The 22,262-nt window shown below is 44.6% G+C and overlaps 1 protein-coding gene across 2 annotated transcripts in view; it reads left to right on the top strand.

The window, feature by feature from the left end:
* The first annotated feature begins 2,706 nt into the window (after nt 1-2,706).
* CD28 (CD28 molecule) overlaps nt 2,707-22,262 on the top strand; it is a 161,984-nt gene continuing 142,428 nt past the window's right edge. Inside the window, exons 1-2 of one of the 2 annotated variants that reach the window (XM_073645606.1) lie at nt 2,722-2,827; nt 2,903-2,992. In XM_073645606.1, the coding sequence (XP_073501707.1) occupies nt 2,938-2,992 (55 nt within the window). In that variant the 5' untranslated portion in view covers nt 2,722-2,827; nt 2,903-2,937. Of the gene's footprint in view, nt 2,993-22,262 lie in introns of both variants that reach the window. The other variant, XM_073645605.1, reaches the window with a different exon arrangement.

The raw sequence follows: 22,262 nt of genomic DNA, 5'->3' as shown, positions 1-22,262 counted from the left end.
CACATGTGCCATGGTCAAGGGATTGGCATGAACGCACAACAGCGGAAGAAGCAGTAGTGTCCACTGTTTCTGGACACTGGCGTTTGGCCCACCTAGTTGGGTGCTTTGCTGTCATGTGCCTGATCATGCTGGTGATGGTCTGGCTGCCAGTTTTGCTACCCCTGCTGATGCTGGCCTGGCAGATGGAGCAAATGGCCTTTTTGGGCTTATCTGCAGAGTCTTTAAAAAACAACCAGACTTGGGAAGACCTAACACTTGTACTGGCAACTTCCGTTGTCCTGCCTGCTTTGGTGCTAGGCCTCCCTCCCCCTGTGTGCTGCTGTCCTTGCTCTGCATGTTGATGTCACCTTGCCTGGTTGGGTCAGTGACTTCATCATCTTCCACCTTATCTTCCACTTCTGCACCCTGGTACTGCTCCTGACTTTCTGGCAATTGTGTCTCATCATCATCCAGCTCTTGCGACAGTGATTGCAGTTTCCCACCGTTGCCTTCATGTGACTGTGTCTGCTCAAATATTTGGGCATCAGTACACGCGTTCTCCTCTTGACTCGCTTGAAGCTGGCCGGGCGAGAGGCCTGAATCTATAAATGGAAAAGTGAACAACTCTTCGGAGTGTTCAAGTGTGGAATCAGTTGTCTCTGGGCACTCGGCATGGTGGGAGGAAGGAGGATCAGGGTGAGGAATATGCAGTCCAGACTCGGCTACTGAGACTTGTCTGTGTGGAAGACAGGGTGGTAGTGGTGGTGGTAGCAAAGTGACTGGAAACATCATCTGCTATCCAACCATCAACCTTTTGACACTGCTCTGTGTTCAATAGTGGTGTGCTGCGGTCCCCTAGCAATTAGAACGGGAAGGTCGAGCGACAAGATGTGGGTGTTTGTTGCCGCACAATTTCAGCTTGCCCACGTCCTCGGCCTCTGCATACACCATCACCATCACGTCCACTTCCCTGTCCATTGCCACGCGCTTTGCCCATTTTAAATGAACGATAATATTTTCCACGTTCACTACAAATGCCTGGATTTGAACCGCAGTTATATGTGATATGTCTGACGGACACCCACGGTTTTAAATAGCAGCCCTGTAGTTTTCTATTCTTCACAGCGATCACGTGTGAATAGCTTCACTGACACACTGATGCAAAACTCTAAATGGAGGACATTGTTTTCCAGTTTCACTACAAATTTGTGGATTTTTATCGCTGTAATATGGAATCACGTCTGATGATGGAAAAGATCTGGCTGTATTCTGCAGTGCTAACAAGCAAATGGAGCACTAAAATGGTGTACGCTGGATTGCTTTTTAGCTAAATAATCAGGATAAAGATAAAAAAAAGTTAGCCATGGCCCCTGATACCTGGGGCTATGTCTACAGATATCTGTAACAGCAGCAGCAGACAGAACGTGCAATGGACCCTGTTGTGCTGTATACACTGCCACAAACCCTGCCTTCCTGCCTAACTCCTGCTATCACCACTGAATATATGCTGCTGGATTAGTCCTCAGAAGGATGGTTAGTTGAGGTGGATATATAGATATGCTGTGGAATACCTATACTAACTAATAAGCAAACAAATATCTCTCTGACTCAGCACCAGCTCTCCTTCCTCCACCTGTTTCCGGGTAAGACTGTGACGAGCCTAGGGGCACCAGGTCTTCTATAGACCCAATGACACTATGCGGCCAGCAAATCACTGTAATGCCACACCCAACATGGCTACGGCATTACCTGGAAATACTCGCTGAGTGCCGAGCATGTCGAGCACAGTGATGCTCGGGCGAGTAGCGAGCAGTGACGAGCAGGCTCACTCATCACTAATAAAGACAAATAAATTAGATGATCAGTAAAAGTTGAGATATATGTACGAAGTCAGACAATGTAACAAAAGGAGGTTGTGTTGCATGAAATATTATGTTCACATACAGATATTGGATTTCTCTCACAGTTTATTTAAAATAGGCTGAATTATTTAGGATACATACTTAGTAACTGAGCCTGAAAAAATGAGAAAAAGGCAAAGCTCTTATTACTCGTTCTTTGTATAATAAACTTGAATTCTTTATTATGTAATATTAAAATCCAATGTAATATAAAAACTACTAGCAGTCCAAATTCAGACAAATATAGGCATAGCTTCCTACGCGTTTCAATCCCATAATATTGAAAGATTTTTAGCAATGGAATGACTAAGATCATTTCAATACTATAGGTTTGAAACGTGTAGGCCGTTATGGCCATATTTATCTGAACTTGGACTGTTTACAGCTTTTATGTTACACTTGATTTTAATATTATGTGATAAAAAATTCAAGTTTTTTACCTAAAGGACAAGTGTTGGAACCTTGACTTTTTCTCTAGCTTTGGGATCAATATACTGTATCCATCAGCCAACTGAGATGTGTTCCTCTGCACCGCCAATCCATCATAACACCATGTGTACCAGCTCCATGATATCCTTTAAGCTAAGGTGAGCAGAGAAAAAACACTTTTTTCTTTTTTGCATTAGTATCTCATCTACATGTGTTATTTTCAATCAAAAAGTTCATGTTTTTTTGTACAAAAGAAAAAGGATATGAATAGTGTTCTTTTAAACTGTTTGACTAAATCCTGTTTGTGCTTAAACAATGTGTAGAAATGCTGAAATCATCATTGTGGTTTCCTGCCTTTAATATTGTAGAGCTGAATGAAAATTTTGGCATCAAAGAGGCGGAGACAGGCTTAGAAAAAAATTAAAGAGACAAGTATTCTAGCTAATGTAGGATGTGAAGATATAGTGAACCATGTTTTCCTTCTCTACCAACCTTAGTTTATTGGTTCTACAGCTCTAGTAATACATGAATGATACCATAATTTAACAGTGACCATATAAATTTGCTCTGGTCACTCATCATAGTTTTTACAGGTGTATGGAGGCATATACCAAAAATTAATGCAACCATGATTCTGGGGATGATCTGGTCTGTAGCTCCGATCATACTGGTACAACGTATAGGTAAGTCTATGATTCGACATCAGATAGTCTGCTTTAGTTACCTTATTATATGACTGCTCCTATATAATGCTACCTTTAAAAAATGAATTAAAAACTGTGATGAAGTTAATATAATTTTTTATATTTTTATATATTTTACCATATTCTGCGGGTATATAATTACCAGTGCTAGTGATTTTGTATATCCCTGGATATTATATAGAATGAATGTATGTCTTATATGTGGTTCACATTTTTCATATTTCAAGTACACTTAAAAGTGTATTATGTCTTCTATCCAATGCTTTCATGAGGCTTCATATCACTTCATATCTCTAAAGCTCTTATAGAAAATAATGGCTTTAAGTTACACAGAACTGAGGTTTGGTTTCTGCATTGGTTGGTGAATTTTACAATTTACAACGAAATGTTTCTGTTAATTTCACATATATGATTACTTTCACTTATTGCGCAATCATAGTAATATTTTCAATTAATAGTGTTTTTTATGCTATGTTTGCTTAGATTAAAAGATTGAAAATACTCTAAATTGTCTTTTTTTATGTATCTCCTTTCGGATATTTCTTATTCAGGCAGATCTAACGGACTGGTTTCACTAAACAAAATGTACAGCAGTTTTATAACAATAAAAAATGAGTAAACACAAAGCACAATTTTTAATGCCTGAGGTTAAGAAACAAAGTTACTTACCTACAATACCAATAGAAATTGTATTTACTACTTCAAGGAAATCCATAGTTTTAGAAATAGCTTTATAAACTTTAGATGAAATGAGTTTATTCAATAGAACTTTCAACTCTGTTTCCAGTAATAGGAATTGACTGTGCTTTATGTTTTCTTTACGTTTTTGTTTTTTTTTCATAATTTTTCAATATGACTGAGATGAGTTTTTACATTTCAATATGTTTTTACAAATTTTTTAAACCTTATGTTAGGTAAGTCCATTGTCAATTAAATATTTAATTTGATATCAGTGTTGAATATAGATATTAATGAGCTCTTAGGAGAACATTTAATTTGTGAAGCTGAACATTAAGTGGCATAAAATACTACAACATACGAAAATCACTATTTTGCCTTTTTTTTAAATACACCCCCCCCCTCAGTTTCAGAGCCTCTAGTCCAGTAGTCCACCATTGAACTCCAATTACCTTCCTCAAGTGATGTCATGCCATACTGCCTACATGACTGCTTCAGCCCAACACTAGTTGCAGCGGTCACGTGCCTTCCATATTGATATGACCACTGCATCCAGTGATTGGCTGGAGCATAAATGTGCTAATACAGCATGTAACTGGAGAGGAACCACTGGATTTGCAAAGCTGGAGCAATGAGGCATTTAAAAAATATATGTGGAACTTGTAAATGTTATTTCATTTGAAGGTGCCAATTATTTTTAAGATGCTGGAAACCCCCCATTAACACTTGGGGTCTTAGGCCACTGTTTCAGACTCTGTTAAAACAGCAAAAGTTATTGTCTGTAAAAGGTATGCTAGCATTTTTTCAAGAATAAGTGGTATTTATAATTATATAAACTTCCCAGGTTCATGGTATTTTGAAATTCTTCAAAATTTGGTTATCGTTAAATTTGTTGGGCTTTTTTCTCCCTATAGATGGAAGACATTTAATCTGTAGGATTATAAAACCACAAAGTTTATTTTGATCATCATGGACACAGGAAAACATACACGTGACTTTATCTGGAACACATACAAGGTTGTTTTCAAGGCAGACTCATAGTGAGAGGAACACCACAAATTGTTAGCTATACATTTCAGCAGTTAAGACCTTATTGAGTTAGAAAAATCTATGTACTATGTTACAAATTTATTAGTTTTTGTAATCACATTTTATCATGCAAAAGGGTACAAATAAGTATTGAAACCATAGATGGGGACAGTATTAGTAAGAATTTGAGGTTTACTGAAATTTAGAATGGATAAAGTGTCTAATTCTCTGACACTTACGAAATTCTCATAGCTGGCCATGTAGGCTATGTGTGAAGTATTTACTATAGAAATTCTGATCTCTCTAGAGGGGCATGTGGAGTTATTAGGAGCTGAGAATTCCTTTATTGCAAAATGGAAGCTGAACCAATTGGTTAAGGATCTATGTATGAAATAGACACTAGATTAGGAGTAAAGCTATCAATGCTTTTTTGAGGATGCATGTGAGCTCTCAAAGTGGATGTAATATTGATTAAATTCATACTTCAGTGTCTGTATGTGTGTACATATATATATATATATATATATATATATATATATATATATATATATATATATATATATATATATATATATATAAATATACAGTGGGGAAAATAAATATTTAATGCACTGCCGATTTTGCAAGTTTTCCACTTACAGAGAATGGAGAGGTCTGTAATTTTTATCGTAGGTACACGTCAACTGTGAGAGACAGAATCTTAAAAAAATCCAGGAAATCACATTGTTTAATTTTGACAAAATTAATTTGCATTTTATTGCATAAAATAAGTATTTGCTACAATAGAAAAACGGAACTTAATATTTGGTACAGAAACCTATGTTTGTAATTACAGAGCTCAGACATTTCCTGTGGTTCTTGACAAAGTTTGCACACACTGCAGCAGGGATTTTGGCCCACTCCTCCATACGAACCTTCTTCAGATCTTTCAGGCTTCGGGGCTTTGGCTGAGCAACATTAAATTTTGGCTATCTCCAAAGATTTTCTATTGGGTTCAGGTCTGGAGACTGCATGGCAACTCCAGGACCTTTGAATGCTTTCTACTGAGCCACTCCTGAGTTGCTCTGGCTGTGTGTTTCGGGTCATTGTCATGATGGAAGACCCAGTCACGACCCATCTTCAATGCTCTTACTGAGGGAAGGAGTTTGTTGGCCAAAATCTCGCGATACATGTCCTCATCCATCCTCCCTTCAATACAGTGCAGTCGTCATGTCCTCTTTGCAGAAAAGCATCCTCAAAGTATGATGATTTCCCCACCATGCTTCACGGTTGGGACGGGGTTCTTGGGGTTGTACTAATCCTTCTTCATTCTCCAAACACGACGAGTGAAGCTGATACCAAAAAGTTCTATTTTGGTCTCATCTGACCACATGAACTTCTCCCATGCCTCCTCTGGATCATCCAGATGGTCATTGGTGAACTTCAAACAGGTGTGGACATGTGCTGGCATGAGCAAGGGGACCTTGCATGCCCTGCAGTATTTTAATCCATGACGGCGTTCTGTGTTACTAATGGTATTGTTTGAGACTGTGGTTCCAGCTTACTTCAGGTCATTGACCAGGTCCTTCTATGTAGTTCTGGGCTGATTCCTGACCTTTCTCCAAATCATCCTTACCCCACGAGGCAAAACCTTGCATGGAGCCCCGGACCGAGGAAGATCGACAGTCATCTCGTGCTTCTTCCATTTTCTTATAATTCTAATCTATCTATCAGATATATAAAGCTAAGAAAAGGCAGCACTCCATTATTAGGTAAAACATGTGGACTTTATTAGCCCATGTGGTGACGTTTCAGTCCTATCGCAGAACCTTTCTCAAGCAAGTGAATACAAGTACATATGCTACTTGTTCATTTCATTCCCCACAAGGCGAGATGTTGCATGGAGCCCCAGACCGAGGAGGATTGACAGTCATCTTGTGTTTCTTCCATTTTTTAATAATTGAGCCACCAGTTGTTGCGTTCTCCACAAGCTGCTTGCCTATTCTCCTGTAGCCCATCCCAGCCTTCTGCAGGTCTACAATTTTGTCTTTTGGTGTACTTAGACAGCTCTTTGGTCTTGGCCATGATGGAGAAGTTGGAGTGTGATTAATTGAGTGTGTGGACAGGTGTCGTTTATTCAGGTAATGAGTTCAAACAGGTGAATTAATACAAGTAATGAGTGCAGATTAGGAGGGCTTCTTAAACAAAAAATAACAGGTCTGTGAGAGCCAGAATTCTGGCTGGTTGGTAGGTGATCAAATACTTATTTCCTGCAATAAAGCGCAATTTAATTATTTAAAAATCATACAATGTGATTTTAAGTTTTTTTCTTCTTAGATTCTGTCTCATAGATGAACTGTATCTACGATAAAAATTAAAGACCTCTACATTCTTTGTAGGGGAGAAAACTTGCAAAATCTTCAGTGTATCAAAGGGTTATTTTCCACACTGTATATATATATATATATATATATATGTGTATATACACACAGTACAGACCAAAAGTTTGGACACACCTTCTCATTTAAAGATTTTTCAGTATTTTCATGACTATGAAACTTTTACATTCACACTGAAGGTATCAAAACTATGAATTAACACATGTGGAATTATATACTTAACAAAAAAGTGTTAAACAACTGAAAATATGTCTTATATTCTAGGTTCTTCAAAGTAGCCACCTTTTGCTTTGATGACTGCTTTGCACACTCTTGGCATTCTCTTGATGAGCTTCAAGAGGTAGTCACCGGAACTGGTCTTCCAACAATCTTGAAGGAGTTCCCAGAGATGCTTAGCACTTGTTGGCCCTTTTGCCTTCACTCTGCGGTCCAGCTCACCCCAAACCATCTCGATTGGGTTCAGGTCTGGTGACTGTGGAGGCCAGGTCATCTGGCGTAGCACCCCATCACTCTCCTTCTTGGTCAAATAGCCCTTACACAGCCTGGAGGTGTGTTTGGGGTCATTGTCCTGTTGAAAAATAAATGATAGTCCAACTAAACGCAAACTGGATGGAATAGTATGCCGCTGCAAGATGCTGTGGTAGCCATGCAGGTTTAGTATGCCTTCAATTTTGAATAAATCCCCAACAGTGTCACCAGCAAAGCACCCCCACACCATCAAACCTCCTCCTCCATGTTTCAAGGTGGGAACCAGGCATGTAGAGTCCATCCGTTCACCTTTTCTGCGTCGCACAAAGACATGGTGATTGGAACCAAAGATCTCAAATTTGGACTCGTCAGACCAAAGCACAGATTTCCACTGGTCTAATGTCCATTCCTTGTGTTCTTTAGCCCAAACAAGTCTCTTCTGCTTGTTGCCTGTCCTTAGCAGTGGTTTCCTAGCAGCTCTTTTACCACGAAGGCCTGCTGCACAAAGTCTCCTTTTAACAGTTGTTGAAGAGATGTGTCTGCTGCTAGAACTCTGTGTGGCATTGACCTGGTCTCTAATCTGAGCTGCTGTTAACCTGCAATTTCTGAGGCTGGTGACTTGGATAAACTTATCCTCAGAAGCAGAGGTGACTCTTGGTCTTCCTTTCCTGGGGCTGTCCTCATGTGAGCCAGTTTCTCTGTAGCGCTTGATGGTTTTTGCAACTGCACTTGGGGACACTTTCAAAGTTTTCCCAATTTTTCGAACTGACTGACCTTCATTTCTTAAAGTAATGATGACCACTCGTTTTTCTTTACTTAGCTGCTTTTTTTCTTGCCATAATACAAATTCTAACAGTCTATTCAGTAGGACTATCAGCTGTGTATCCACCAGACTTCTGCACAACCCAACTGATGGTCCCAACCCCATTTATAAGGCAAGAAATCCCACTTATTAAACCTGACAGGGCACACCTGTGAAGTGAAAACCATTTCCGGTGACTACCTCTTGAAGCTCATCAAGAGAATGCCAAGAGTGTGCAAAGCAATCATCAAAGCAAAAGGTGGCTACTTTGAAGAACCTAGAATATAAAACATATTTTCAGTTGTTTCACACTTTTTGTTAAGTATAAAGTTCCACATGTGTTAATTCATAGTTTTGATGCCTTCAGTGTGAATGTACAATTTTCAAAGTCATGAAAATACAAAAAAATCTTTAAATGAGAAGGTGTGTCCAAATTTTTGGTCTGTACTGTATATATATATATTGTGAGGCAGTGACCGGGATCGTGTACGACCGACGGTATATCTCCCCCAGAATGTGTACAGAGACCTATTAAAACCATTGGAGTGCATTGTAGTCACGGACACACCTGTGGCTGCAATGCAGGAATGAAGGTGAGCGTGGACCTAGTCAGGCTATCTGGCTAAGGCAGATTAGTAAAAACCTGGCAGGGCCTTCATTTCTGGGAGGAGATCACAGGAGGCAGTGGGGCGGCCTCCTCCCTCCAACCCGGGTTTTCCAGTGGCTCTTGGCACAGATCCTTTAAAACCCATGTTCTGAGGATTGGTGTTGTTCTATGTTGGAACCCGCTAGGAGCACAGCAGGAAACCTCAGCAGGATTGAGTGTGGCTGAACCCACGCCTGGGAACCCTCTGCACCTGTCAGGCTCTGAGCGGCCGGCACAGCCGTTGCTCACGGCATCTATTGTGTATGGACTTTCTGTTAACCCGGCTGCGAACGGGAGGACTTTCTGTTAACCCGTGAGTTGCTGAAATAAAAGCTGTTTATGTTGGACTTGCTTGGGTCACTGCCTCAGTTACTGCACGGTGTGAACACCGCCGCCTTACAATATATATTTATATACAGGTGCATCTCACTAAATTAGAATATCATCAAAAAGTTAATTTATTTCAATTCTTCAATACAAAAAGTGAAACTCATAAATTATATAGAGTCATTACAAGCAGAGTGATCTATTTCAAGTGTTTTATTTCGTTAATGTTGATGATTATGGCTTAAAGTCAATGAAAACACAAAAGTCATTATCTCAGTAAATTAAAATAATTAACAAAAAACACATGCAAAGGATTCCTAAGTGTTTAAAAATGTCACTTAGTCTGTTTCAGTAGGCTCCAAGTAACGTGTCTGGGAGGTGGAACTTCTGAGCTACTATACAAAGGGGCAGTCCTTGTAAGGAAGCGGGTGGCTCCCAGGGAAGGCGGGCAGGTACTCACGGCAAGTGATGGGAACAGTCTCTGGGTAGAAGGGCAGGAGGTCACGGCAAGTGACGGGAACAGTCCCTTGACAGGCGGGTGGTCACGGCAAGTGACAGCAGGGTAAGAGTCTCTAGACAGGCAGGTGGTCACGGCAAGTGACGGCAGAGCCTCCAGGTAGGCTAGCAGGCGGGTAGCAGGCGAGCGCTCCCAGGTGAGCGGGTAAGAGTCTCTCGGCTGGCTGGCAGGTGGTCACGGCAAGTGACGGCAGAGCCTCCAGGTAGGCTAGCTGGCGGGTAGCAGGTGAGCGCTCCCAGGTGAGCGGGTAAGAGTCACTCGGCTGGCAGGCAGGTGGTCACGGCAAGTGACGGCAGAGCCTCCAGGTAGGCTAGCTGGCGGGTAGCAGGTGAGCGCTCCCAGGTGAGCGGGTAAGAGTCTCACGGCTGGCTGGCAGGTGGTCTCAGGCAGGTATCAGGCAGGAATCAGGCAGGTATCAGGCAGGTATCAGGCAGGTGCTTCCTGATCTGCCGGCGGACTGGTCCATAGACAGACTGGCGGATGCAGGTAGACAGACTGTCGGACCGCAGGAATGCAAGCAGGTAGACAGAGCTGGACAGCAGACTGGCAACGGGACCTGAGGGCTGAAGCAGAGGTGAAAGGCTTTGCAACAACTCTGCTCGGGCACCTCCATTTTGGAGGAGGTGCCTTATATATGGGAGCTCCACCGGCAATTGGCCGGGGACTCCTTAGGACGGCATGCGCGGCCCCTTTAAGAGAGAGGGAGCGCGCGCGCCCTAAGCACAGTGCCCGGGAAGCGGCGAGCACTGCCAGTAGCGTGGGAAGAGGGCGCCAACGACGGAGCAGGGAGGTGAGAGGAATGGCGTCTCTGCCTAGCAGGAGGCAGGGACGCCGACGCTACACTTCACAATCATAGGGAAGACTGCTGACTTGACAGATGTCCAGTAGGCAGTCATTGACACACTCCACAAGGTCCCAGATTTCCAATTTTCATTTGGAGATCAAGGTCCCAGAGTTTGGAGGAAGAGTGGAGAGGCACACAATCCAAGCTGCTTGAGGTCTAGTGTGAAGTTTCCACAATCAGTGATGGTTTGGGGAGCCATGTCATCTGCTGATGTAGGTCCACTTTGTTTTATCAAGACCAAAGTCAGTGCAGCCATCTACCAGGAAATTTTAGAGCACTTCATGCTTCCCTCTGCCGACAAGCTTTTTGGAGATGGAAATTTCATTCTCCAGCAGGCCTTGGCACCTGTCCACACTGCCAAAAGTACCAATACCTGGTTTAAAAACAACAGTATCACTGTACTTGATTGGCCAGCAAACTAGCCTGACCTTAACCCCATAGAGAATCTATGGGGTATTGTCAAAAGGAAGATGAGAGACACCAGACCCAACAATGCAGACGAGCAGACTAGCTGAAGGCTGCTATCAAAGCAACCTGGGCTTCCATAACACCTCAGGAGTGCCACAGACTGATCGCCTCCATGCCACGCCGCATTGATGCAGGAATTGATGCAAAAGGAGCCCCGACCAAGTATTGAGTGCATTTACTGAACATACATTTCAGTAGGCCAACATTTCGGATTTAAAAAACATTTTTCAAGCTGTTGTTATAAAGTATTCTAATTTACTGATATAATGACTCTTGTGTTTTCATTGGCTGTAAGCCTTAATCATCAACATTAACAGAAATAAACACTTGAAATAAATCACTCTGTAATGACTCTATATAATTAATGAGTTTCACTTTTTGTATTGAAGAACTGAAATAAATTAACTTTTTGATGATATTCTAATTTAGTGAGATGCACCTGTATTTAGATCTATATATAGATATATATACGGACTTTAAGGTCACACTTAAATAGTCATATAACACAATAGTCATATAACTTCTTTCTAGATAGTCATGTGTGAAGAGAACACAGACCATCTATGCAGCTCTTACCAACTCAGAACATTTTTGAGAATTGGTGCTATACTAAGGACTTTAATATTTGCATATATTTTTAGCTAAGTAATTATAAAAGAGGCTTATAATTTATGAAGAGTTTGGCGATTTGATCGGCTAAGGTGGTGTCAAGTTAAAAATTATGACATCATGTGGGATTCTATCTGGCAGAGGGGGTTAAGATCAAGCAGATCAGACATCTGTTGCTTCCCTGCATGTTCCTGTTTATAGATAATTAATTAACAATAGTAGCAACCCACTATATTACTGTTGTCATCAGTGATCTATATACCGGCACATGAATTTGTGTTTTATTCTACCCTGATCTTCAATATTCTAAAAATAAATATTTTACATCTGGGTTCTCCTGGAATAGTCAATGTATACCACACATAATTAGTGTTGAGCGAGCACTAAAATGCTCGGGTGCTCGAAGCTCGGGTCGAGCTCACCGTGATACTCGGGTGCTCTACCCGAGCAATGAGCCCAATGTTAGTCTATGGGAGACCCGAGCATTTTTGCGGCGGCACCCCCGGCAGTTTGTAGAAAGCCTAAAAAGTGCCCAAAACCATAGTGACAGTGCTCAAATGACATGAGGACAGCATGGGGATCGCCACAGGAAGCATTTCTGACCCACAGGTCACTGCTGTCAATACAATAAAACATACAAAAACGAAACTGAAACTATTTTCCTGTGAAATATGTTATGGAACATCCTTTTCAGGGTAAAGACTTGTGTATAAGGTAAAATAAATAACCAAAAACAAAAATACTCCTCCACACCTTAGGCTATGTTCACAAGTAGCGTTTTTTATGCGTTTTTACACTTTTGTATTGCTTTCAACCGTGACAAATGCATTCACCGGGAAATGTCATTTTAACATTTTACAACCTTATCTGGCCATGTGCTGTGTGACACATGCATACAGTGCTGAAAAGACATGGGAACAGCATGGGGAAGACCCCTGAAAGCATCTCTGACACCCAGGTCACTGCCTAAAAGTGTGCCCATCAGAAGTGATCCTTGCCGCATCAGAAGATGCAGACTTGCAACTATCCTCGTGCATGTCCTTGTCCCAGGGCAGTGTTCAATTGTATCTCTCCCATTCCTTGCAATGCAAGCGCAAGTATGCAGTCTGCCACCCACCCACCCCCAGGCTGCAATACCATACTGCTTGCTTGCTTGCACTTCGAATTGGGCCTTTTAGGCATGTGGAGGTGGAATCTGGCCACCACGCCATGGCTGCGTTGGCGGCCTGGTATCCATACTCATTCCCCAGCCGACCCCGTGGCCGGGTGTCCACGCTTGGTCCCCAGCCGCCAGGGGGGCGGCCAGGTGTCCATACTCGGTCCCCAGCCGCCCCACGGCTGGGTGCCCACACACGGTCCCCAGCCGCCTGGGGCGGCCGGGTGTCCATAAACGGTCCCCAGCCACCCCTACTTGTCCCGGTGCACCTTATACACAAGCGCGCATACCAAAACATTACCTGTGCCCTCCCCAGTGCATTTAGTGGGAAGGACTGCCTAAACACAAATACGTGGACAAGTGAATGTGGCCAGGGATGGTCGATCTTACTGACGCCTTCACACTGGGTTAATATTGAGGAAACCATGACAAAGTTAGACACTGGGATGCAACACGTCCTCCAGACATAGAGGATTGCGGGTCCTGGGTCAATCAGGCTTCAACACAAAGTTCAGAAGGTCAACAGCAGTAGTGGTCGGCCTCCTACACAACGAGTAAATTATTCATGATCATGAGTAGTGTTGAGCCACCCCCGTAGTGTTCGGGTTCGGTTCGGTTCGTCGAACACCGGGATGTTCGAGGAACTGTTCGTCGAACTGTTCGTTGAACACCTTAGAACACCGTCGAACACCGTTAAAACCAATGGCAGGCAAACAAAAACACATAGAAACACATAGAAAACACCTGCAAAGGTGTCCAAAAGCTGACAAACTGCTCAGAAGACACTCTCTTTAAAAAAGCCGGCCGGCAAATTCAGCAGCGGCATACACCGGTACCCGACAATTTAGACAAGAAGGAATAGAGCATCACACATAGATTAGATAGATAGAAACATGTCAGTCACACATATAAGAAGCACAGTGACAGTGTTGGTTACTGCACTTGTCATTTAGTGTAAAGGATTTATTAAAAAAAATATTAGTGTTTTCATGCACTGTCTCTTTAAAAAAGCCGGCCGGCAATTCAGCATCTGTACCCGACAATTTAGAACAGAAAGAATAGAGCATCACACATAGATTAGATAGATAGAAACATGTCAGTCACATATATATGAAGTACAGTGATAGTGTTGGTTACTGTACTTGTCATTTAGTATTAAAATAAAGGATTTATTATTAAAAAAATTGGCGTGGGGTTCCCCTTAATTTTAGGCTCTAGCGGAGGTTAAGCAGACGGCTGGGGCAGATGTTTGAAGCCTGGGAAGGGGGTAATACCCACGGAGCTTCCCAGGCTACTAATATCAGCCCCCAGCTGAATACATAGCCTTTACTAGCTATTAAAATGGGGGACCCCCCAAAAAAAATGACGTGGGGTCCCCCCTAATTTAATAGCTAGCAAAGGCTAGGCAGACAGCTGGGGGCTGATATTAATAGCCCAGGAAGGGAGCCATGAATATTGGCCCCCTCCCAGGCTAGAAACACCAGCCGTCAGCCGCCCCAGAAATGGCGCATTCATAGGATGCGCCAATTCTGGCACTTAGCCTCGCTCTTCCACGCTGCCCTGGTGCGGTGGCAGGGGGTGATAGGGTTGGGGTTGATGTCAGCTTATAATGCCAGCTGACATCAAGCCCAGGTTAGTAATGGAGAGGCGTCTATAAGACACCCCCATTACTAACCCCATAGTCAAAGTTAAAAAAAACACAAACACCCAGAATAAAGTCCTTTAATTGAAATAAAGACACAATCCTTTATTGTTCTAAATTAAACCATACTTACCATCACGCCCATTCCAGCTGAAGCCAACGATCTCCTGCAATAAAAGAAAAATAATAAAGCAACCTCATCCTTACCTTTCCATGGTTCCCACGACAGCTTCAGCTCTGCTACATCGAGATGACAGGCTGGACCGCAGCAGAACGCTGCCATCCAGCCTGTCATCCCGCAGACACTGAGAAGTGCAGGCTTGCTTGCGCTGCTCAGCGTCTCTCTGTGACGACATCCAGATGAGCCGAGTTCATGTCCAGTGAACTCGGCTCACCTCATGCACGTCACTGACAGCGTGGGAAAATTCTCACGCTGAAGCGCTGATTGCAGGAGAATTTTCCCACGCTGTCAGTGACGTGCAGGAGGTGAGCTGAGTTCATTGGACATGAGCTCACCTCATGCACATCACTGACAGCGTGGGAGAATTCTCCTGCACTCAGCACTTCAGCGTGAGAATTTTCCCACGCTGTCAGTGACGTGCATGAGGTGAGCCGAGTTCATTGGACATGACCTCGGCTCATCTGGATGCCGTCACAGCGAGACAGTGAGGAGCGCAAGCAAGCCTGCGCTTCTCAGTGTCTGCGGGATGACAGACTGGATGGCAGCGTTCTGCTGCGGTCCAGCCAGTCATCTCGATGTAGCAGAGCTGAAGCTGTCGTGGGAACCATGGAAAGGTAAGGATGAGGTTGGTTTATTATTTTTCTTTTATTGCAGGAGATCGTTGGCTTCAGCTGGAATGGGTGTGATGGTAAGTATGGTTTAATTTAGAACAATAAAGAATTGTGTCTTTATTTCAATTAAAGGACTTTATTCTGGGTGTTGTGTTTTTTTTAAATACTTTACTAGAAATTCATGGCGGTCATGTCTAATACTGGCGTGACCCCATGAATTTTGGGCTTGGAGCCAGCTGATAATACCAAGCTGGCCCTAACCCCTTTATTACCCAGTGAGCCACCGCACCAGGGCCCTGGATGAGTTGGGTACAGCGCCAGAAGATGGCGCTTCTATGAACGCGCCATTTTCCGGGGTGGCTGCGGACTGCAATTTGTAGCGGGGGGGGCCCCAGAAAGCTTGGGCCTCCCTGCGCTGCAGATTCCAGCCCCCAGCTGCCTAGTTGTACCTGGCTGGACACAAAAATAGGGCGAAGCCCCACGTACTTTTTTTTTAATTATTTCATGAAATTCATGAAATAATTAAGAAAAAAAGGCCTTCCCTATATTGTTGTGTCCGGCCAGGTACAAATAGGCAGCTGGTGGTTGGGGGCAGCCCGTTCCTGCCTGCTGTACCTGGCTGGACACAAATATAGTGCGAAGCCCCACTTCAATTTTTTTTAATTATTTCATGAAATTCATGAAATAATTAAGAAAAAAAGGGCTTCCCTATATTGTTGTGTCCGGCCAGGTACAAATAGGCAGCTGGTGGATGGGGGCAGCCCGTTCCTGCCTGCTGTACCTGGCTGGACACAAATATAGTGCGAAGCCCCACTTCAATTTTTTTAAATTATTTCAGGAAATTCATGAAATAATTTAAAAAAAATTGACGTGGAGCTTCGCACTATATTTGTGTCCAGCCAGGTACAGCAGGCAGGAACGGGCTGCCCCCAACCACCAGCTGCCTATTTGTACCTGGCCGGACACAACAATATAGGGAAGCCCTTTTTTTCTTAATTATTTCATGAAATAATTTAAAGAAAATTGACGTGGGGCTTCGCCCTGTTTTTGTGTCCAGCCAGGTACAACTAGGCAGCTGGGGGCTGGAATCCGCAGCGCAGGGAGGCCCAAGCTTTCTGGGCCACCCCCGCTGCAAATTGCAGTCCGCAGCCACCCCGGAAAATGGCGCGTTCATAGAAGCGCCATCTTCTGGCGCTGTACCCAACTCATCCAGGGCCCTGATGCGGTGGCTCACTGGGTAATAAAGGGGTTAGGGCCAGCTTGGCATTATCAGCTGGCCCTAAGCCCGAAATTCATGGGGTCACGCCAATATTAGACATGACCACCATGAATTTCTAGTAAAGTATTTAAAAAAAACACAACACCCAGAAAAAAGTCCTTTAATTGAAATAAACACACAATTCTTTATTGTTCTAAATTAAACCATACTTACCATCACGCCCATTCCAGCTGAAGCCAACGATCTCCTGAAATAAAAGAAAAATAATAAAGCAACATCATCCTTACCTTTCCATGGTTCCCATGACAGCTTCAGCTCTGCTACATCGAGATGACAGGCTGGACCGCAGCAGAACGCTGCCATCCAGCCTCTCATCCCGCAGACACTGAGAAGCGCAGGCTTGCTTGCGCTCCACAGTGTCTCTCTGTGAGGGCATCCAGATGAGCCGAGTTAATGTCCAATGAACTCGGCTCACCTCATGCACGTCACTGACAGCGTGGGAAAATTCTCCTGCACTCAGCGCTTCAGCGTGGGAGAATTCTCACACTGAAGCGCTGAGTGCAGGAGAATTCTCCCACGCTGTCAGTGACGTGCAGGAGGTGAGCTGAGTTCATTGGACATGAGCTCACCTTATGCACGTCACTGACAGCGTGGGAAAATTCTCCTGCACTCAGCGCTTCAGCGTGGGAGAATTCTCACGCTGAAGCGCTGAGTGCAGGAGAATTCTCCCACGCTGTCAGTGACGTGCAGGAGGTGAGCTGAGTTCATTGGACATGAGCTCACCTTATGCACATCACTGACAGCGTGGGAGAATTCTCCTGCACTCACCGCTTCAGCGTGAGAATTTTCCCACGCTGTCAGTGACGTGCATGAGGTGAGCCGAGTTCATTGGACATGAACTCGGCTCATCTGTATGTCGTCACAGAGAGACGCTGAGCAGCGCAAGCAAGCCTGCGCTTCTCAGTGTCTGCGGGATGAGAGGCTGGATGGCAGCGTTCTGCTGCGGTCCAGCCTGTCATCTCGATGTAGCAGAGCTGAAGCTGTCGTGAGAACCATGGAAAGGTAAGGATGAGGTTGCTTTATTATTTTTCTTTTATTGCAGGAGATCGTTGGCTTCAGCTGGAATGGGCGTGACGGTAAGTATGGTTTAATTTAGAACAATAAAGGATTGTGTCTTTATTTCAATTAAAGGACTTTATTCTGGGTGTTTGTGTTTTTTTTAACTTTGACTATGGGGTTAGTAATGGGGGTGTCTTATAGACGCCTCTCCATTACTAACCTGGGCTTGATGTCAGCTGGCATTATAAGCTGACATCAACCCCAACCCTATTACCCCCTGCCACCGCACCAGGGCAGCGTGGAAGAGCGAGGCTAAGTGCCAGAATTGGCGCATCCTATGAATGCGCCATTTCTGGGGCGGCTGACGGCTGGTGTTTCTAGCCTGGGAGGGGGCCAATATTCATGGCTCCCTTCCTGGGCTATTAATATCAGCCCCCAGCTGTCTGCCTAGCCTTTGCTAGCTATTAAATTAGGGGGGACCCCACGTCATTTTTTTTGGGGGGTCCCCCATTTTAATAGCTAGTAAAGGCTATGTATTCAGCTGGGGGCTGATATTAGTAGCCTGGGAAGCTCCGTGGGTATTACCCCCTTCCCAGGCTTCAAACATCTGCCCCAGCCGTCTGCTTAACCTCCGCTAGAGCCTAAAATTAAGGGGAACCCCACGCCAATTTTTTTAATAATAAATCCTTTATTTTAATACTAAATGACAAGTACAGTAACCAACACTATCACTGTACTTCATATATATGTGACTGACATGTTTCTATCTATCTAATCTATGTGTGAAGCTCTATTTTGTCTGTTATAAATTGTCGGGTACCGCTGCTGAATTGCCGGCCGGCTTTTTTAAAGAGACGGTACATGAAAACACTATTATTTTTTTTGATAAATCCTTTACGCTAAATGACAAGTACAGTAAGCAGCACTTTCACTGTACTTCGTATATATGTGGCTGACATGTTTATATCTATCTAATCTATGTGTGATTCTCTATTCTTTCGGTTCTAAATTGTCGGGTACAGGTGTATGCCGCTGCTGAATTGCCGGCTTTTCATGTTTCACTGTTGGCACTGTTCCCATCGATTTGGGCAATCACTGTAATGCCACAACCACCATGGCTGTGGCATTACAGTGAGTGGCAGACAATCCCTGCATGATTGGTGCTCTAAATAGCACCAGACATGCAGGACACGCTTTTGGTGCACGAACAGTTATCGAACATAACCTCGAACAGCCGAATTTTTTGCAAATCGTTCGGGTTCGTCGAACAACTCGAACACCGCCCAAAACAGCTCGAATTTGAGATTGGCGAACAGTTCTAGTCGAACACCGCTCATCTCTAATCATGAGTAGTGTTGAGCCACCCCCGTAGTGTTCGAGTTCGGTTCGGTTCGTCGAACACCCGTGTGTTCGTCGAACTGTTCGTCGAACTGTTCGTCGAACACCTTCGAACACCGTTAAAACCAATGGCAGGCAAACAAAAACACATAGAAACACATACAAAACACCTTCAAAGGTGTCCAAAAGCTGACAAACTGCTCAGAAGACATAACTAACACATGGAAAAGTGACAAGTACATATAGTCATGCGAAAATAAAAGAGGTGGAGGAGTAAAAGGAGGGGGAGACACAGATATAGGCATGTCATGCCCTTCTAAAATCCAAAAAGTGAGAAGCCGACACGGCCAGTCCGCTCCTGCCCGTGCCACCTCCGTGTCGCCGGGTTTGTGCCAGAGCCGCGGTGAACCCTGATGGCCAGCCCCCCTCTCCCAATACTGGTGCCTGTCCGCTGGTGGGTCGAGCGAGCCCCCCTGTGGTGGAGGCAGCTCTAAGCTTTTTAATTTAAATTGTCTCTCTAATTTGAATGAATACACTTTAAATCCATTTACAAGGATCTATTGGAGGGCAAGTCTCATGCCAGCAGCCGCGGTAATTCCAGCTCCAGTAGCGTCCACTAAAGCTGCTGCAGTTAAAAAGCTTTTATAAGGATCGAGCTCGGCTGTCCACCGCAAGGCATCCTACTGCCAGTCCCAGCCCCTATGCCTTGGGGTGCCTCCTGATGCTCTTTACTAAGAATCCCATGGTCCCGAAGCATTTCCTTTGAAAAAATTAAGTGTCTAAACTACAGGTGGTGCAGCTTGCTTAACAGCCGGGATAATCCGCTGACTAGCAGACACTGCTACTAGGCACAAAGTATTTCCTGGGCTAGATGCAGTTAAAAATTTGTAATTAGATACTCTCGTTGGATGCTGAGAAAGCATTCCATAGAGTCTCCTGGCACGCCATATATGATTCTCTTAAAAAGCTTGGGGTAGGGGTCTAGGGGACCCTTTTATAGCCAAAATCACGGCCCTGTATCGCAATACGTCACCTAGGCTGAAGATAAATGGAACTGTAGCACCCTGAGGGCTCGGTTGCTAAAGACGTATTGCACCTCACCCAGAGGTGTGATATCTCACTCTCAGGTAAGGATGGAGTGTGGATCAGGACCCGACACCTGCATGCATTACACCACATTGCCGTGGGGCAGGGCGACCAATATGCCCCTGAGATGGGCACGACAGTCCCTGTCCCTGGCTGGAGTGGGGGGAGGGAACACTGAGGAAGGGGAACCCTGTAGTGCAGGAGCAGGGAGGAAGCAGTTCCTGGGTGCATTGAGAAGGGAGTATAAAAGGTGGGCACCATCTTAGTTCAGTGCAGAGAAGTCTGAGCAGAAGTGGCAGGGAGCAGGGGCTCTGCATGAGCTCTGCTCCGGAGGCGGGCCTAGTAACAGAGGCCCAGGCCTGGAAGAGGGAGAAGGAAGGAAGAGGAGCGGAGAAGGCTCCAGGAACGAGGAATGAAGGGATCCCAGGGGTGCGGACAGGCGAGTCGCCACCGCACGCCTTAATCCACCTGCGTGGAGGGGTCAGGCCAAAGGGGGAGACCGGTCCCCGAACTAGTGGAGGCAGGAAACGACCCTCAGCTAGAAACCGGAGGCTCTGACATTTTATGTGGCGCAGCCCCTCGCTACACCCGCTAGGAAGGCACAACATAGGGTCAGGGAAACTGGCGCCAAGTTTACCAAGAGGAGGCCCGAGGCAGCCGGACAGAAGTGTTGGTAAGAAAGGCCAGACAAAGGACACACAAAGGGGGTCCTGTGAAGTGCTCCAAAGTTATCTGGGAGTTGTCTGAGCCCCTCACCTGGTGAGCACAGTACGACGTGGGCAGCCGTTACCTGCAGACGTGGTCTGGATAATAAGAACTGTGAGTAAAGGCCCTGAACTGCATCACTGACTCCGTGTCGTTACTGCTGCTGCCCTGCACCATCACCCCCATCCTCCGCATACACTGCCCTGAGGCTATACTCCTCCCGTGGGGAGTTATGCTACGCTCTGCTGCACCCACAACACCAGCCTCAGTGGTCTGCCCTGTAGTGGCGGTTCACTCTGACCGTAATCCACGGGTGGCGTAGTCGGACATTTAAACATGAAAACCACATAAATAGTTCCGCCACTCGTTTGACCTCCCTGAGCCACGGAACTGGGTCGCCGCCACGAAGACTACAACCACCAGCATCCACCAAAAAGGGTCCGGCTCCGGGTGTCCCAAGGCCCAGGGGGTGCGTCAGAACATTTTCATCACCTTTCACAATCACCAATGGGACAAGGCAGTGATGTCCTCTGTCCCCTCTCTTATACATCCTAGTGACGGAGCACCTGCTCTCATCAATTCGCCATAACCCCAATATTAGGTGGATTGAGGTGGGAGGCACCGAGTACAAGTGCTCTCTATTTGCTGATGATGTCCTAGTATATATCACTCAATCACATATATCCATCCATGCTGTTATGGCTGAAATAGATCACTTTGTTACATGGTAAAATTTTAAAATCAATGCAGCGAAGTCTGAGGCCCTCGATGTCTCCCTCCCCAAATCCATATAGGATTCCATCCAGTCCAACTTTCCCTTTGCCTGGCCCTCACAGGGTATCAAATACTTAGGAATTCCTATTCATAGAGACCTCTCCCATCTATGTTATCTTAATTTTGGGCCCTTTATTGAACAACTCCATACAGACCACGGTTGGCAAGTTAGAACTGTAAGATTCACTACGTGAACCACTGGTGTTTTGTGGAAAAGCACATGTACACTGCGTTCCAAATTATTATACAAAAAGTGTTTAGGAGTGATAAGGGAAGAATTTGTTTGTTTGTCAGTTAAACTCATTGATGGTGATGTGTGTCAGGGCTCTTTATATCACTGTAAGCAATTGCAGACACCTGTGCTAATTAGTTTGGCAGGTGTGTCCAATGAAAGGCAAGACTACTTAAGAAGGCTCTCTCACATTATTAAGCAGCCTACATTTTCTGCCAAAATGGGAAAGAAAAAGGATGTGTCGGCTGCTGAGAAGCAACAAATTGTGGAGTGTTTAGGTCAAGGCATAACTACAATCAACATTGTGCGATGATCAGGATGAAGTGTCTTGGCAATCAAGAAGTATGTAGCTGATTCACAGTACACACGTGTGCGTGCTGATAAGGGCAAATTGAGGACTCTTTCCTACAGGCAATTACGTCAGGTTGAAAGAGCAGCGGCAAAAAAGCCTTGTCATAGCAGCAGACAAGTTTTTGAAGC

This window comes from Phyllobates terribilis, unplaced genomic scaffold (genome assembly GCF_046119375.1).
Source record: "Phyllobates terribilis strain yellow unplaced genomic scaffold, ASM4611937v1 Scaffold_9__5_contigs__length_417890890, whole genome shotgun sequence".
NCBI classification, from domain to species: Eukaryota; Metazoa; Chordata; class Amphibia; order Anura; family Dendrobatidae; genus Phyllobates; species Phyllobates terribilis.
Note: the sequence above shows the minus strand (reverse complement) of the source record. Positions and strands in the feature narration are given on the sequence as shown.